At 40.8% G+C, this 16,725-nt stretch overlaps 1 protein-coding gene and 1 non-coding gene across 5 annotated transcripts in view; both read left to right on the plus strand.

The window, feature by feature from the left end:
* The first annotated feature begins 2,876 nt into the window (after nucleotides 1-2,876).
* Nucleotides 2,877-16,725, plus strand: part of cnpy1 (canopy FGF signaling regulator 1) — a 40,078-nt gene continuing 26,229 nt past the window's right edge. For 2 of the 4 annotated variants that reach the window (XM_031874957.1, XM_031874961.1), the window contains exons 1-3: nucleotides 2,877-4,526; nucleotides 6,385-6,487; nucleotides 7,896-8,011. In XM_031874957.1, the coding sequence (XP_031730817.1) occupies nucleotides 4,500-4,526; nucleotides 6,385-6,487; nucleotides 7,896-8,011 (246 nt within the window). In that variant the 5' untranslated portion in view covers nucleotides 2,877-4,499. Of the gene's footprint in view, nucleotides 4,527-5,372; nucleotides 6,488-7,895; nucleotides 8,012-16,725 lie in introns of those variants that run through there. The other 2 variants (XM_031874958.1, XM_031874960.1) reach the window with 2 other exon arrangements.
* On the plus strand, nucleotides 12,935-13,075 carry LOC116398567 (U4 spliceosomal RNA). The gene has a single exon (XR_004213765.1). It is a non-coding gene; the product is annotated as a U4 spliceosomal RNA (small nuclear RNA).

Here is a 16,725-nt window from a genome sequence, read left to right on the forward strand (position 1 = left end):
CTTGTCTCACAGCCAATGAGAGCACAAGATACGAGTTGAGAGGAAACCTGGCAGAGGGGTCGTCTCGCCCGTAACTACTAGGGGTGGGGGAAAAATCTATACAGCATAGTATCGCAATATTTTGCGTGGCGATATTGTATCGATACACGGACGCTAAGAATCGATCTTTTATTATATAAACTATTAAAAAAAATGTACTAGAAAAATCAAATCAATTGCTTTTTCAGTCCACTAGATGGTGCTGAGCTGTTTTCTGGTGAGGTCAGCAGAGGTGCCGGGTCAGCGTGATTGGTAGGAAGTTGATCAAAACAAAGATGGCGACATTGGAGAAAGAAATCAGAAATGCACCATCCGCGTTTAAATCAGACGTCTGGACTTATTTTGGATTTTTTAACAAGGAAGGGAAGGACATGGATATGACGCATGGATATGACGCATGGATATGATGCATGGATATGACGCATGGTTATGACGCATGGTTATGACGCATGGATATGGAGCATGGTTATGACGCATGGATATGACGCATGGTTATGACGCATGGATATGACGCATGGATATGACGCATGGATATGACGCATGGTTATGACGCATGGATATGACGCATGGTTATGACGCATGGTTATGACGCATGGTTATGACGCATGGATATGACTCATGGATATGACGCATGGATATGACGCATGGATATGACGCATGGATATGACGCATGGATATGACACCGTCGCGGCGTTTTTTCACCGACACAGTCGTGCCCAAGCTCTACAGAAGTTAAGCTTAAAGTTGAGGAGTCTTCAAGTACAGCAGAAAGAGTTGCATTAACTTGCGATGCGTGGAAGTCAAGCGCAGTGGATTCCTATGTGACTATAACAACACAATATCTCGGGACTGGTGACTGCTGTCTCACGTTCTCCAAACTAGAGCAGTACACATAAGTCACACCGGGGCAAACATTACAGACCTCCTGCAGCACAAGATGGGGGATTGCCGACAAAAACCTGGTGGTTGTAACAACGCTTCTAACGTGGGCGTTGCCGTTCAGTTAGCGGGATTCCTGCATGTGAAGTGTTTCGCTCACACGCTCAATCTGGCCTCACAACGGGGTTAAATCTGCGAACAGTAGCCAGGCTCATGGGGAGAGTGCAGCGCATAACTGTCTCTCTGCCCTCGACGTCCACGCATCGCAAGTTATACTGAGTTATATAAGTCTTATATCCTACTTATATAAGTTATAGACACGTTTGCATTCAGTTAACTTGGACTATGTAGTAATACAAACAGTTCAGTTTGTCAGGTTTATGCAACATTTATGACATTGTTGGTCAGCCTGTCTGCTTGACAATCCTATTTTGCTGCAATAAAAATGATTGAAGTGAGATGAACAGACTGAAAACTTTATCTTATTAGATAAAACATGTTGACACAGTTTTCCTTTGGGGACATCATTTGAAGTTGAAAAAAGTAATAAATCGCAATATATGTTATCGCAATACTCAGAATATCGCAGTATCGTAAAAATACCGCAGTATCGTGATAATATCACAGTATCGTGATAATATCGCAGTATCGTGATAATATCGTATCGTGACCTAAGTATCGTGATAATATCGTATTGCGGGACCTCTGGTGATTCCCACCCCTAGTAGCTACCTGAGCTGTGTTGCATTTTGCAGTTGTTGTTGCACCTGGAGTGTTGGATTTTTGCATGAATAAAGATCACACATAACAGTGACAGATCTGCATAGGGGTAATAGTAAAAGAGTGGAAACAGCCTTTTTTTGTGTGCCGACGACATCATAACGCTGCAACCGTGTCGCTTCTCGCGTGTGTTGTCCTGATAAGGGATATCATAGGGGATTTAGTGGAAGTTGTGGGTGATCCATGTTAAAGTTGACCTGTGGAGTTTTGTAAACAGACAAAAGTCATGTTTACATACATTGTAACTCACCAAAAATAATTGTGTGATTCCCTGAGGTCTAACAAATGTGTTGAATGCATTCTGTTCTTTTAAAAAAATGTTGATTACTTTGCAAAAGTAATCTAAATGTCTCTAATGTACATGTATCTAAAAGACTGCAACGCTGAGCACAAATCATTCGTATTTGTTCTCAAATAGAGATTCCAAAACAACATTACAAGTGAACTATTTACAATCCACTACCTAAAACTCAAAAGCACACTTTTGCTAACCTCTGTTAAATGTTGTCTAACAGCTTTTACCCAGCTCGGATTAGTCTGACTCTACCTTTCACATGCAGCGCTGCACGTCATGATATACTGAGGACATTTATCTCTACCTTGATGTTATAGACAACATTCAATTAGTAGGAGGGAAACCAGGTCAGATCCCCTGTGAAGACACCACCTGGCTCCCCGTCTAACACTCACTGACACACATGCACACAAGTGAGAAAGATTTACAGTGTATTGGTTGATTAACCCCAGCATAGAGGAGAGATTTTATGTTTTTAGGTAGTGTTTTAATGTGATCTATTTTTTAATTTTAGCATACATTTAATTTGCATGGAACCTTTTATACTTAAATAAAATCTGTTTTTATTAAAGCTTACATCTGTTCATTGCATTTACCTAACCATAACAGGGAGAGGATTTTTTGGGGCATGGTAATTAGATTGCGTTGTATTTATTACATTGTATATATTGACCCATATTAATAATCTATATTCTGGTATTTGTTAGCAGAAATTGAAGTCTCATTTCCTTATTCTACGACAGCGTTCTGGAACGCACCGCCTGAGACACGTAGCGGTGTGATTGGTCTGTGCTCTGTGAGTTTGGAACATGATTGGTTGAGCAGACCGGTGCCCGACCGAACGTGGCTCCACAACAGCCGGGCACGTAAAGACACACGCTGCACTGACAACCGCGCCAAGTTAGACGGAACTAGGCGGAGGGACACGAGACGTCACTGTGCCTTCAAGATTAAAGCAGAGCTCGTCTCGTATGGAGTAGGCCTATAATCAATGTGTACTTACTGGGACTTACTGTCTTCATGTTAAGTGTCTTCTCAATCCACATCTATTACCATAGTCAGTATAGTCGTGTCATACTCAAGTATTGCAAAATGTTGTTAAAAATTTGTTTTACGTTGGAAGTCACGACCGGAAAGTAAACACTAGTAGTGTGAATGAAGCTGTCAGTGAGTTGTGGTGAGATACTAAGCATGTACAGAAAAAGTAGTTCACGACAGCTCGTCATTGTAACGTTAGTCACAACACCGCGTCCGCTGCCAGCTGACTAGCTTGCTCTCATCGACAGGTAAGACAAGCTACCTGCTAGCCGACCAGCTACCCCACAGCCTCGATATGTACCGCGGGCACTACTGCCAAATATAGGAACGTCATTTGGTCTCGCGTAATAATAAAATAGGTTTTACGTTTTGTCTCGAGTCAGCCCACATTTCGGCATGCACCCAATACACCAAGCACCACAGGTTAGGATCCTAGGTCTACTTCATGTTGGTTCTCCTGTTCTTCTCATTTGACCGAAGTACCCAACTGCACTTCATTGTCACAGTGTACACTTGTTTGCTTTACTTCCCACATGTGTTCCAAGATTTCTTCAACAGAACACACGATGCACGTCTGCCCGCAGGCTGAGCGGTACAACACTGCCAGAGGTTTCGGGTGCAGTCACCATCTGCTACCATCAAACGACTGACTGAACACCTCTAGCGTTATCACTGAGTGAGGCGTTTGTGTGCAGCACGCGCTGCCAAGAGTTGTCTTTGCAATGGCTAAAGTAACCTAACCTGAGCTAACAAGGAAGGCAAATGGAGAGGCTGCAAATGCGTGTCACCTGTCCGCGTGCACGTGGCAATGCAGGCCACTTTAGGGTTGCCCGACATCATACATAGTTGACAACTCTTCACACGCAGTCCACGTGAACTCGGTGGAGTGAGCGCATTCAAGGGTCTGGACCCAAGCAAAGTCCAGGGTGATCTTCTTTATTGTAATGTAACCTCCGCCTTAATTGTTGTTTGTATGCACATGTAATTGTTTTGCCACATGTAATATTAGTTATTTAAAATCAACATTTTGAGCAACTATTTAGGTGTAAATAAAAACGTGAGTCCCATCTAAGGCCAACTAATGACAGGAGAGCATGTGAAAGCCCATGGTTCAGATCACAGCAAAACAAAAACAGAATCATTTTAATGTTTATTAATGATGACAATAATGACAAAAAATAAATTATTATTGTCTCGAATACCACAAATGCAACATCAGTCAAAATAGACATTTAGATATAAATGAAATTTCAGAGATGTTTTGGAATACATTTATTTATCCAAAGTGCTCTTTAATTATTTGTTTTTCCCAGTAAACCTCAAACACATCGAACTGTGACCCCAAAACTCTGCTAGCTAAATACTGAATTGTGGACTTTGCATTCTGCTTAAATCCTAAATTACACCTTCGTGATTGTGTCTCACCTTCACTCCAGCCAACCACTGCTTACACATCAGGGTGAGGCGGATGTTTCAATCCAGACTGGCACCAAAGGTAAAGACGCTTAATGATAAACACAACAACAGCATGCTGCAGCTGATACATGAGGGAATCATTGGTTCCTAAAGAAGGTCCTCCCGTCACACATGTAATGGGAACGCTACACAGTTACTCACATTCATTGTATGCTTTGAAACTGAATTTTAGAAGCTGGAATACCTTTAAATCTCAAACACGCAAACTTGTCACCTTTAAGCAAAATTGGCCTCTTTGAATGTGAAATAGGACGCCAGCGTGATTCATGAGAGTGAGGGGCTTTAAATCTTTGTCACTCCTGTTGCATGCCTGAATATTTGAGTGTGTGATACCTGATAGCACAATCCTTTAGAGCAGGGGTCTTCAACGTTTTTCAGGCCAAGGACCCCCAAACTGATAGAGAGATGGAGCAGGGACCCCCGGCAATATATATTGTATACAATTGTTTTATATTAAACTGGGCCTAGTGCCATGTATAAACATACCTCTTTATTGTGCATTCAATACTAAGCTATTCAAATAATACACAGGTTCATATATTCATGTTATTTTAAACATGTGCAAGGTACAGTGAGTAGGGAGGCCGTGCCACTGCCATTTATAAACATACCTTGTCAGCTGATAACAATGCCAATATCAACATTGTCTGTCAATAGCATGATAATCATCATACAAGCTATTCAAATTGACGTTTTTATTTTAAACATAAATGTGGAAACGAAAATAAGTGATGGCCTATTTGTGCCACTGCCATGCATAAACATACCTGTTATCTTTCATACAATACTGAACTATTAAAATAATGGACAGATTCATGTTTTGAGAATTATTTTATTTTATTTTAAAAAAAAAAAATTTTATTGTCTAATCAACCAAAACCTGCGTGGACCCCCTGTTGAAGACCTCTGATTTAGACTGTATGGACCCAGTATTAGAGGTGAAATGCTGCACTCATTTGTTTGCAGCATAGCCAGATCACACGCATCTTTAAAGCCCCTGAACAATGAGCATCCACCCAACAGGCCGTCTCTCTTCTTTGGCCAGTTAGAATCTCAGGACTATGTGGACATGCAGACACTGAGTTTACATATCCCTCACATCCGCTTTTACTCCACCTGTTAGGTTGCATCAACTTCCACCTTTACTGGGTTTTGGTGACTACAAATTACAAATGATTCCAAATTAATTTAAATTGTAACTGTCTGTTCTCTTATAAGTCAGAGAGCTCATCAAAGAATCAAAATGATACGTATGATGGTATGTGGACAGTTAATACAAATAGAAGTACAGAGAAGGAGCCCCTGGTTCCTGAAGTGTTTCTCCGTTCTGTGTTCCCGTTTCATTTTGTTTCTTTGAATGAACACAGAGAGTCAGGACTCTGCGGGATAATGTAACGCTCATAGCAGTTTGAATTATGTGCACTTTCTTTCTGACAAATCAGGTTTGCTCTTTGTCATTTTGGCGAATGGCTCTAAATACTACGATTCCCATGAGCCTCTGCCCCTGTTGCTCTGGAGAAGGAACTAGTCCGAGGCACAGCTCAGAGCAGTAGCAAATTCCAAACGCTTCTTTGTTGACATTGTTATAATTCCTGAATTCATCCAAAATTGACCCAGAGTCCAAAAGTGAATTAATTTCAGCTGCAAATTGTAAAATCCATTTTCTTAAAAGCGTAAGCATCTGTTTCCAGCTGTTTGTTAGTAAATGATTGTAGTTGAGAGATTTTCTGACTCACTTCATGTGCTGGCGAATAATTCAGTTGAATGGAAAAGGGCAGTTTTGCTCATTGAACTCCTTTATAAAAGACGTGATGATGGGATGTAATGTGCTACGGTCTAATTAGACTCTCAGTATAACTGTCTGCCTGTCCTGTTAGGTCACCAATATGGCCTCATGGATTATTCAGATGACTGTGATGGTGCTGTCTGTCTTCACCAGGAGCAGCCAGGGGAAGAGGGACAAGGAGATCTACTGCTCTGGTAAGTCCCCGGTGCTCTAACTGTACCATGATGCTGGTCGTAATGTGACCAGTCAAGTTATTTAACAGACATTCAATCTGTCAGGTTTGAAGTTTGAAACTGCTATGCTATTTGACCCAGTGACACTAAGGTCCATTCCCTCTCTATTAACACCGTTGAAGGTGTTGGTTTTGAGTTTGTTGATACATATGAATATTATCTGGGCTGAACAAAAACATTACCTGCAACCACTGTTGTGCCAACTCATTTTCAGCATCATTTAAAAAAGAATAAATGAGTTGCTGCGATCTTTCTTTATATTCTATCTGAAGGTCAGACTGTCAGCAGCTGTACCTTAATGTCTGTAATATGCTCCGTATACACACGAGCACAACGTTACACCAGGAAGGAGCTGTGGAAGATCTAACCTTTACTGTGTAACATCACCCAATGTTTGCACGTCACAGCTCTATTGTATCAGTGTATACGTTGGTCAATAAACAGCAGTAGTTAGTGGTGCAACATGCCCCAAAACAATGTCTCCGTTCAGCAGTCTGTCCTCCAGAAAGCACCGATAACACTGCTCTATGTCTCCGTTCAGCAGTCCGTCCTCCAGAGAGCACCGCTAACACTGCTCTATGTCTCCGTTCAGCAGTCCGTCCTCCAGAGAGCACCGTTAACACTGCTTTATGTCTCCGTTCAGCAGTCCGTCCTCCAGAGAGCACCGTTAACACTGCTCTATGTCTCCGTTCAGCAGTCCGTCCTCCAGAGAGCACCGGTAACACTGCTCTATGTCTCCGTTCAGCAGTCCGTCCTCCAGAGAGCACCGGTAACACTGCTCTATGTCGTGGTCACAGTAACCATATCTGAGAGATACTTTTCAAAAATGCTTACGATATGTATTTATCTTATACAATGCATTTTGGCCTCTATATTATTATATTATTGTTGGGTCATGTATTTAACTCAAATATTGATTTTGGTCTTGGCCTTAAAATTCCCAAAATCGGTTTGGCTCACCGATCACTTTCATCCCAAGTGAACATGACGAAGCTTCAGCTGACCGTCTGTGCCAACAAGAATAATGAATCAAAATCCAACAATAAAATCCAGACGATAAAAAGACAGATGTTTGTATTCAACACTAATCGTGCTTTCATTACTTTCAGCTGGTATTTTGTATATTATATATTATATTGTATAAAATATGATCAGAAACTCTGTCCTCTGAAGTATGAGTGTGTTGGACAGATGCCTGTTGCAGCTCATCAGACGAGTTAGTCAGTTCAGTTTGATAGTGACATGTAGCACTCTTTCGTTACCAGGAATGACCTTCTAAATAACTTCTACGTGTACTGTCTCAACTGATGTTCCCTATGAGCTACAGCTTGTCTTGTTGCCATCACTGAGGTTTACCTGTGTTTCCCAGCATGCAAAGCAATTGTGGATGAACTGAACTACTCAATCAGTCAGGTGGACCCAAAGAAAACCATCAACGTCGGCGGCTTTAGACTCAACCCTGACGGAACCATGAAAGACAAAAAGGTACAGCACACTGATGTGAAGACACCACTCTGTCTCCTCCAGCTCTTGGTTAAATGTAGTGATTGAGGTGAATGCTGGTTCACACTTAGCTAGCTTCTGGTCACAGCAGGGCAGTGGCACGTCAACAGGCGCTGATACAGGATCCCTGAAGACAGAGTGGAGATATTGACATACTGAAAATGCACAACTACAAAAACTTGCAGAGAGAGTGACATCATTGTGTACAGATCAGCTGTTTAGTATTTCACCGTCTATTTAGTCATATATCAGTAGTTATTCAATACATTCCATTCTTTTCTATGATCACATGGCTCGTTGGATTATCCATTAGATAATCCAACATTGTTTAAAACATTGTTTAAAGGGGCACTACACCAGTTTCACATTTCAATTGACTTACAGAGGAGTACTATTGCAGAAAGTGTGATGTCTTCTGTGGCTCTGGAGGATCTTTGTCTAGTCTGACAAACTATGATGTCATAGGGATGTTGTTTGGGTTGGCTCAGCTTAAGATCTTTGAGACTTTAGGTGTGGAGGTTAACATGCAGGGAAGTTCTAATGAATTATGCGAAATGTCTATTTCAGTATTGAACATTGTAGGTTTGTTTTGTTCCCCGACATTATGGAAGTGCGATAACAAATCACTGTAGTGTAGTAAAGTAAAATGTGAATGGGGATACTCTGTAAATTCATAATGCTCCCACTCTTTATATGCATTAGGTTGCACAATGAATAGAAATTGTATTGAAATGGCAGTATGGCCTACTCTACGGAAACCCTAAACGGACATGATTCAAACATTTTTAATGCCGTTGTCTCAGGAAGCAAAGTGTCGCTTCCTCTTATTACTTAAAATGTTTGCATCCAATCAGCTGACAGTAAATGGCTTCTGACGGCCCAGATAGAGCTGACAATGACGGATTTAGTGAAGTTAGCTGAAGGACACACGCTACATACAAAATACATATATGGAAATAAGATTAAATAGATTATATTCACAAGCAATATTAAATGATTCCTGACAAGAAGACATCTCTGACTATACACAGTCACAAAATATAGCATCAATCTATCAATACTACTACTGCAGTTTCACAGACAGCACGCACAGTATTGCGAAATGTTTGAAAATACCATTTCGTTTTATATATTGTAGTCTGCAGTGATGTCTCGGCCTACACATCATATTCTACATACTCAGAAAACATTTAAATATCTTGTTCAATGAAAAAGAGAATAATGATGAAAATATGTCATTCTAATATCGCAAATCATGTAGCAATTGCAATATCAGTCCAAATAATTGCAATTAGTTAGTTTTTTTATAATTCTTCAGACTATGCATCCAGGTTATTGTTCCTGGTCTAATGAGGTCACATCCCACTGGAACCTGCACATCCTCTATTGCCCAGGGACCAGGCTATCATGAGGGGCACAGCTCTGCCATTGATTTCCTGGCCTTTAATCACTGATAGCTGCCCTGAATGGTGTGTGCAAGAAATACAACAGGGCTGGATGAGATTCCACTAGGCTGACTGTTAGCCACCCTTCTGGTATGAGAACCTTGTTCATAAATTGTGTACCTTGACCTGTCTTACCAAAGAAAAGAATGTAGGATATTCGGCCTGATTCACAATCAGCGCATACGCACACAAGTACACAAGTGTGAGCGTTTTACGCACAAATCCTGGATTTATCAATATTTTCTTCCCTGACTTTGTTCTTACTCTACGAACAAATGTAGAACTGCCTCAGACCATGCATACACACAGATGATGTAGACCCGGCCAGCTGTCTTAATGTAAACAAATACTTTTTGAATAGATGCATCTAATATTAGAACTAGTGCTGGGCAACGATTACAATTTTTAATCGCATGATTTTTTTGTGATTAATTGCATTGTTAAGCGCAAAATTCATTTTAAAAACTCTAAAAAAATAATTTAAATGAATAATTTCTTATTTTGGTCAGACACATATGCAACGCTGATTACCGTATTATGTGTGGTATTTGTTATAAATGTACGTTGGTACATAGAGGGTGATAAGAAGCTGTACATGGAGGGACTTAGGACCCAGGGGAATGTAGGTGAAGGAAACGGGAAGAGACGGAAGAGAAGCCACACAAACGACTGTTCACCGATCGCGACCGGCCGGCCGGCCGGTTCTTGTGTTAAAAATGTCCGCTTAATAATAAAAAAAAACTGCGTTAACGCGAGATAAAATAATTGTCGGCGTTAATTAATGAATGCGTTAATGCGATAATAACGCGTTGAGTCTCTCGTCTTGGGCTGACCGATCAGACGGTCCTTGTCTTCCTCCTCCACCTGTTTCTTTCTTGCCGTCTGGTCTGTTATTCTTTTTTTCACATGACCTTATATCAAACCATTTCTTTTTCACCTGAGCCACAGTCCGTATCTCAGGGGACACAACATTCACCACCTCGCAGCCCAAGCTTCCTTTTTCTTTAGCATCATCACTCCCTTGGAAACATTTTGGAAAAATGTGCCTTTTTTGTCTTCCATCTCGGACACTATTGTCTCACTTTCTTCAGTAGTTGTTTTTCAGTTTAAGGACTGTGCTTTTCTCTTTTACAACAACTTCACCGCTTTCTTCATGATAAACCTTTCAGCAAACGTAATTCTTTATATAGAGAAATTAGGGCGTGGTAGTAAACATTCTACTGTTTTGTTGCTGTAACTAAAAAAGCAGTTTGAGCACATTTTAAGATAAAATACAACAGATACGAATTTTGTTGATCCCACATCAGGGAAATTCAATTGTTATCACAGCTCAGTAGTCTTAAGAGGAAAGGAAGAAAAGTGGTTGAGTGATTAATAAAAATGAGGTTGGATAAAAAACAACTACAAATAAAATAGCATAGCAAAGTACATATACACAGCTTTCACTTATCACTTATTGCACTAACGTATTGCACAAGAAAATTGGTGTGTAGCATTGTACTGTATAAAACATGAATAAATATTATTGCCCAATATATATAATTTGCATAGCATAGGCTGTTGGGTTGTGTGGTTGGTGGTAGTGGCAGACAGCAGTGATTACATTGTGTTAAGAAGCCTGACTGCCGTTTGAATGAAGGACCTGTGGGTAACGTGGCCTGTTACTGAAGGAGCTGCTGAAGGCCCCTACAGTCTCATGCAGTGGGTGAGAGGTTTTGGCTAACACCCTTCTCTCACCCACCTCCTCTATGGCATCAAGACGGAGCAAGTCCGAAAAAACAGTTTTTTTGAGTCTTTCTGTCCCGCTCCCTGCTTCCACCTCCCAAGAAGAACACTGCAGAGAGGATGCGTCATAAAATGTTCTTAACAGTGTCCCGCACACTCAATCTCAGTCTCCTCAGCAAATGAGGATGACTTGGCCCTTTTTTTACTGAACACCTGTGTTGTCTGACCAGTCCAGTTTATTGTTGAGGTGAACACCCAGGTATGTTCTCACCATCTCAATATCCAATCCGTGTATGCCCAGCGCTGTGGTCTGTGTCTTCCTATGGAAGTCTATCGCCATCGCTTTTGTCTTGTTGGCGGTCCAAGACCACCAATTGAGGCAGACCAGAGAGCTGTTGTTTGTTCCACACCAGAGTTTGAGTCCAGCATTCACACCAAACAACCCCACCAAAGCTACAGAGGGGGTGACCGCTCCAGGGTGACCGCTCCAGGGTTCAACTCGAGCGAAAGGCTGGTGTGAAGACGCCCTGAGGGGCCTGTGGCTTCAGCGCGTTCATTAAGCTGCACTTCACAGTCAATTGAACATCCAGTCTCTGCACGCTCCACTTTGGATTGTAGCAGATGAACGCAGGTTTGGCTCTTACTTTGTTTGGAAAGACCTATTATTTGTTATTTTCATTAGTGCCTACATTAAATTCATGAATGGTAGATGGGGAAAAATTCAAAAACATTAGCTGACTCAAGAAATAGTTATTCACTTGCTGGTCTGATTAGAACGATACAATGCATTTATGAAACATCTGAGTTGCATTATAAACCTTAGCGGAGCTGAAAATGCAACTGAAACAGCTAGCGGGTAATAAAATACATGTTTATATTCCATGTGTCATTTCTAGAGATGATCGGCTGCCAATCGAAACAGCCGGGTGTGTAAATGTGTCTGGCAAAAAAAAAACTTGGCCAATCAGTTTAAAATTTCTGTTTTTTTTTGTCGGTTACACACGATGATAGTTTTTCCTCAGTACACAGCGGCACAGACAGTAACGTCACACACATCGTCTGTGTGGAAGTTAATGTCAAAAAATCAACTTGTTACAACTGCAAGTCCAATACAATCCGTGGAGGAACAACTATCTTAATCAGACACTCATTCTATTGTATTTCATCCCCATCCTTCTTCTCAGTCTTCCGGAGGTTTCTTCCATCCCAGGTTTCTGCCCGTAATGCCTTGAATTGATCTAAATGTTTCTTTCAAACAGACTGAAAGGGTTTACTCTGCTCTGAAATAGACATTAATTGTTGATGTAAATAACTATATTTAAATATAGTCAGCTATGGCAATTTTTGTCGGTCTCTAAGGAGACTTAATACTTTCTGTAAATGTAAAAGACAGAGTTCATCGGTAGAATGATTAGAGTTCTTGTTCAAATATCCACTAAAGAGATGCACTTTTTTGGGTTGTCTGGCTACAGTCTACCAGCTTTTTCAACAGGTTAGAATTCATGATCAAATATGCCTGTCCATTCTTATCTTTGCTTACCAAAGTACTCTCACTAAGTAGGTTATCCTAATTATTCTTCATCCAGCCTTTACATGAAGAAGGCATGGTTTGCAGTCAACAAGCCAATGACATGCACAATTAGCATGTCCATACACCCTGTAAGGTTCGAGGATTGCACCATGTGTTTTGTGAGTGTCTGACCAGATAGATTTGAATGTCTTTAGGGCAATAGGCATCACTTTGCAGAGGCGATTTCATAGTCTATGAAGTTCAACTGAGACATGATTGCTGCTGGCTGAAAACTTAACCCAATACCCCGCCGAGATGACTTGAAATATAGTCAGCTATGGCAATTTTTGTTGGTCTCTAAGGAGACTTAAGACTTTCTGTAAATGTAAAAGCCAGAGTTCATCGGTAGAGTGATTCTAGTTCAGATATCCACTAAATAGATGAACTTTTTATAATAATTATTAATTATTAATTATGTAATAACAGGTGCATCTCAATGAATTAGAATATCATTGAAAAGTTCATTTATTTCAGTAATTCAATTCAAAAAGTGAAACTCGTATATTATATAGATTCATTACACACAAGGTGATGTATTTCAAGCGTTTATTTCTTTGAATTTTGATGATAATGGCTTACAGCTAATGAAAACCCCAAATTCAGTATCTCAGAAAATTTGAATATTACATAAGACCGATTTAAAAAAGGATTTTTAATACAGAAATGTTGGCCAACTGAAAAGTATGTACAGTATACAGTACGCACTCAATACTTGGTCGGGGCTCCTTTTGCATGAATTACTGCACCAATGTGGCGTGGCATGGAGGCGATGAGACTGTGGCCCTGCTGAGGTGTTATGGAAGCCCAGGTTGCTTTGATAGCGGCCTTCAGCTCGTCTGCATTGTTGGGCCTGGTGTCTCTCATCTTCCTCTTGACAAAACCCCATAGACTCTCTCTGGGGTTTAGGTCCATAGACTCTCTCTGGGGTTTAGGTCCATGGACTCTCTCTGGGGTTTAGGTCCATAGATTCTCTCTGGGGTTTAGGTCCATAGATTCTCTCTGGGGTTTAGGTCCATAGATTCTCTCTGGGGTTTGGGTCCATAGACTTTCTCTGGGGTTTAGGTCCATAGACTTTCTCTGGGGTTTAGGTCCATAGACTTTCTCTGGGGTTTAGGTCCATAGATTCTCTCTCTTAGCGGTTGTGGAGCCGTCGTCTTCCTCCTGAAGTCGACCACCATCTCTCTGGTCTTGGCCACGTTCAGAAGCAGGTGATTTCTACCGGCCCACTCCACAAAGTCATCCACTACTGCCCTGTACTCCTCCCATCCGTCCATTATACACCCGACCACTGCAGAATCATCAGAGAACTTCTGCAGATGGCATGACACAGAGTTGTACTGGAAGTCAGTGATGTACAAGGTGAAAAGGAAGGGAGACAGAACAGTTCCCTGTGGAGCTCCAGTACAACTGACCACCGTATCAGACAGCACGCTGCCCAGTCGGACAAACTGTGGTCTGCCTGTGAGGTAGTCAGTGATCCAGGAGACAGTGGATGAGTTAACCCCCACCACCCGCAGCTTCTCACTCAGTAGCAGTGATTGGATGGTGTTGAATGCACTGGAAAAATCAAAGAAAGTGATTCTCACAGAGCCACCGGGTCCATCCAGGTGCGATGGATTGTAGTAGTTATAGTTAAAGTTTAAAGATATGCAAGACTTTACGTCACATTACATTTTTAGCGTTTTGACATGTTTGGCGGCGACAATCCCAATATCTGCGGCCTCTATCGAGTGGACATTTTTAAGCCCTGAAACGCATGGCATCCATGAATCAAGAAGGACCTCTTGCTGAAACTCAAACGCACCGATGTTCTGTACAACCGTGGTATTAAACTCTTTGTAATCAAAGAAAGGAGGATGGACTTTGTCTTTAAGTGAACAGCAGCTTTGGTAAGTGAACTGCTTTTGTGTTTATACATCTGCAGTAGCGTTACTACTGTGTTCATTTTTGTGGCGGAATGCGTGTTTTAGCGCCGCAGTTTTGCTGGAATGTGCAGAGGCCTGTTGAGTCGTGTTATTTGGGTTTTATGTTATTCTACATGCTTTGTTGTCATATAAATATATGTGACTGGTTCTTGTGAGTTTGTTCTTGTCATTGTGTTAATTACGTTGATTTTGACTCTATGCATTCTCCGTTAATAACGAAGCATCCCGTCATGCACGTATTCATGTATCTGCACTCTGCAGTTAGTGTATTTGTAGCCCTCATAGGTGTTGAGCTTCATGTAACATTTTATTTCACTCTTCAAACGTTGCAGTGTTGTGTGAATATGCGTTTTTTTACACAAAACAAATAACTGTAGCTGTGGCGTCATAATGAGGTTATTAGGAGGTGGTTCAACTGTAGTAGGACAGCACTGAAGGCCCAGGTATGAAACACACGGCCCGCCACTGCTCAAAACCCGATGTTACAAAATGTAGTCCGAGTGATGCTGATAGTGGTGAGGTGCTGGCATGTTTGCTAAATGTGAGCACAATGTGCCCTTTTTTATTCATCCTTTATTTATGCAGGGGGACCTTATGATTTATGATTATCTTATTTAAGATTGTTTTTCACTACGAGGATGTTTACTAAAACAAGATGTCCTCTGTGATGCAATGAGAATATTCCTTCTTTAACAGAATGAATGTAAAGTGATTCTAGTATGTTTGAATGTTACTTTAGGAGTTTTAATTAGATGGCTAACAAGATAATGTTGTGAATTGCAATTATTTTGGCCAGTATAATCGTCCCATGCCTTTTCAACACACTGTGTTATCTACTTAGTTGTCGGTGAGCTTCTGATTGACGGTGAACATTGTGATGCCTACAAAGTCAAATATTAGATGAAGAGAAGATGTTATCAAAGCCTGCAAATTTACTGACCTTGTACATACGGTTCATATAATTGCTTCAACCTTTTGCCTTTGTTCTCACTTGTATTTGCATTGCTCATTTTGATTTTGTTAAATATGCCCAGGGCTCATTATAACTCTAGGAGTGATAGGATTGATAGTAGTAGAGATAATGTTATCAGTTTGTGTAAGACTTCACAAATTGACCATTTATAGTTCTTACAACAATAGTTATTCTGATCAAATGTGATTTATTACAGACAGCTTTAACAGGTTTTCAGGAAGGAAATCAGAAATGTGAAGTGATTTTTGGACTGTAATTAAACTCTGTAATGGTGCTCAGTGGGAACATACTGAGTACATGTTTACAACGGGTGTAAAGGGGAAATGTGGAGTTGACACTTGTAGTGCTACACACTAGATTGTAAACAGTTTACAACACACCTGTCCATCTCGTGTAAAAAAAGAAAAGCCAGTTTTATTTATACTCCAATATCACAAATTTGTCTCAAGGGGATTAACAATCTGTAGAGAATAGGACACCTTAAAGAAACAAATGTGCGCTGTAAAATGACATTATTAGTGTTGAATATTGAATGAGTCGATGTGGTGTTAAAATCCCACTGCAAATTGTTGAGATAAGACACTAGTGTTGTAACACAGTGTTAATTTAACCCAGACCAGTGTGGACCTGTAGAAACACTGGTGATGTAGCGTCTGTGTAACACTAAGAGACGTCATGGATCAATGAGTTGACTCCCCCTGACTATAACTTGCAGAGGGCAAAGTTCATGTGGTAGCAAACACCATGTCTTACTTGGGTTGCGTAAATGGCACCAACAAAAAGCCAGGACTCCATTTTTTGACAAAAATGTTTTGACTCTATGACAGAAGTATCTGACACACCATGAACAGCAGCCCTGATGGAACTACTGTTCATCTCAATGATGGATACTGCATTTATGTCATCCAAGAGTCCTTCATGGTGCTGCTGATGCTGCTGTCTATGTCAGTCCTGGCTTCTCATTAAGCAGTTGTCTTTAGGTGGATTCATTTAGATATGAATGCTAATTACTGTGTGTGTGTGTGTGTGTGTGTGTGTGTGTGTGTGTGTGTGTGTGT

This window comes from Anarrhichthys ocellatus, unplaced genomic scaffold (genome assembly GCF_004355925.1).
Source record: "Anarrhichthys ocellatus isolate YVR2014 unplaced genomic scaffold, GSC_Weel_1.0 scaffold85, whole genome shotgun sequence".
Lineage (NCBI taxonomy): Eukaryota > Metazoa > Chordata > Actinopteri > Perciformes > Anarhichadidae > Anarrhichthys > Anarrhichthys ocellatus.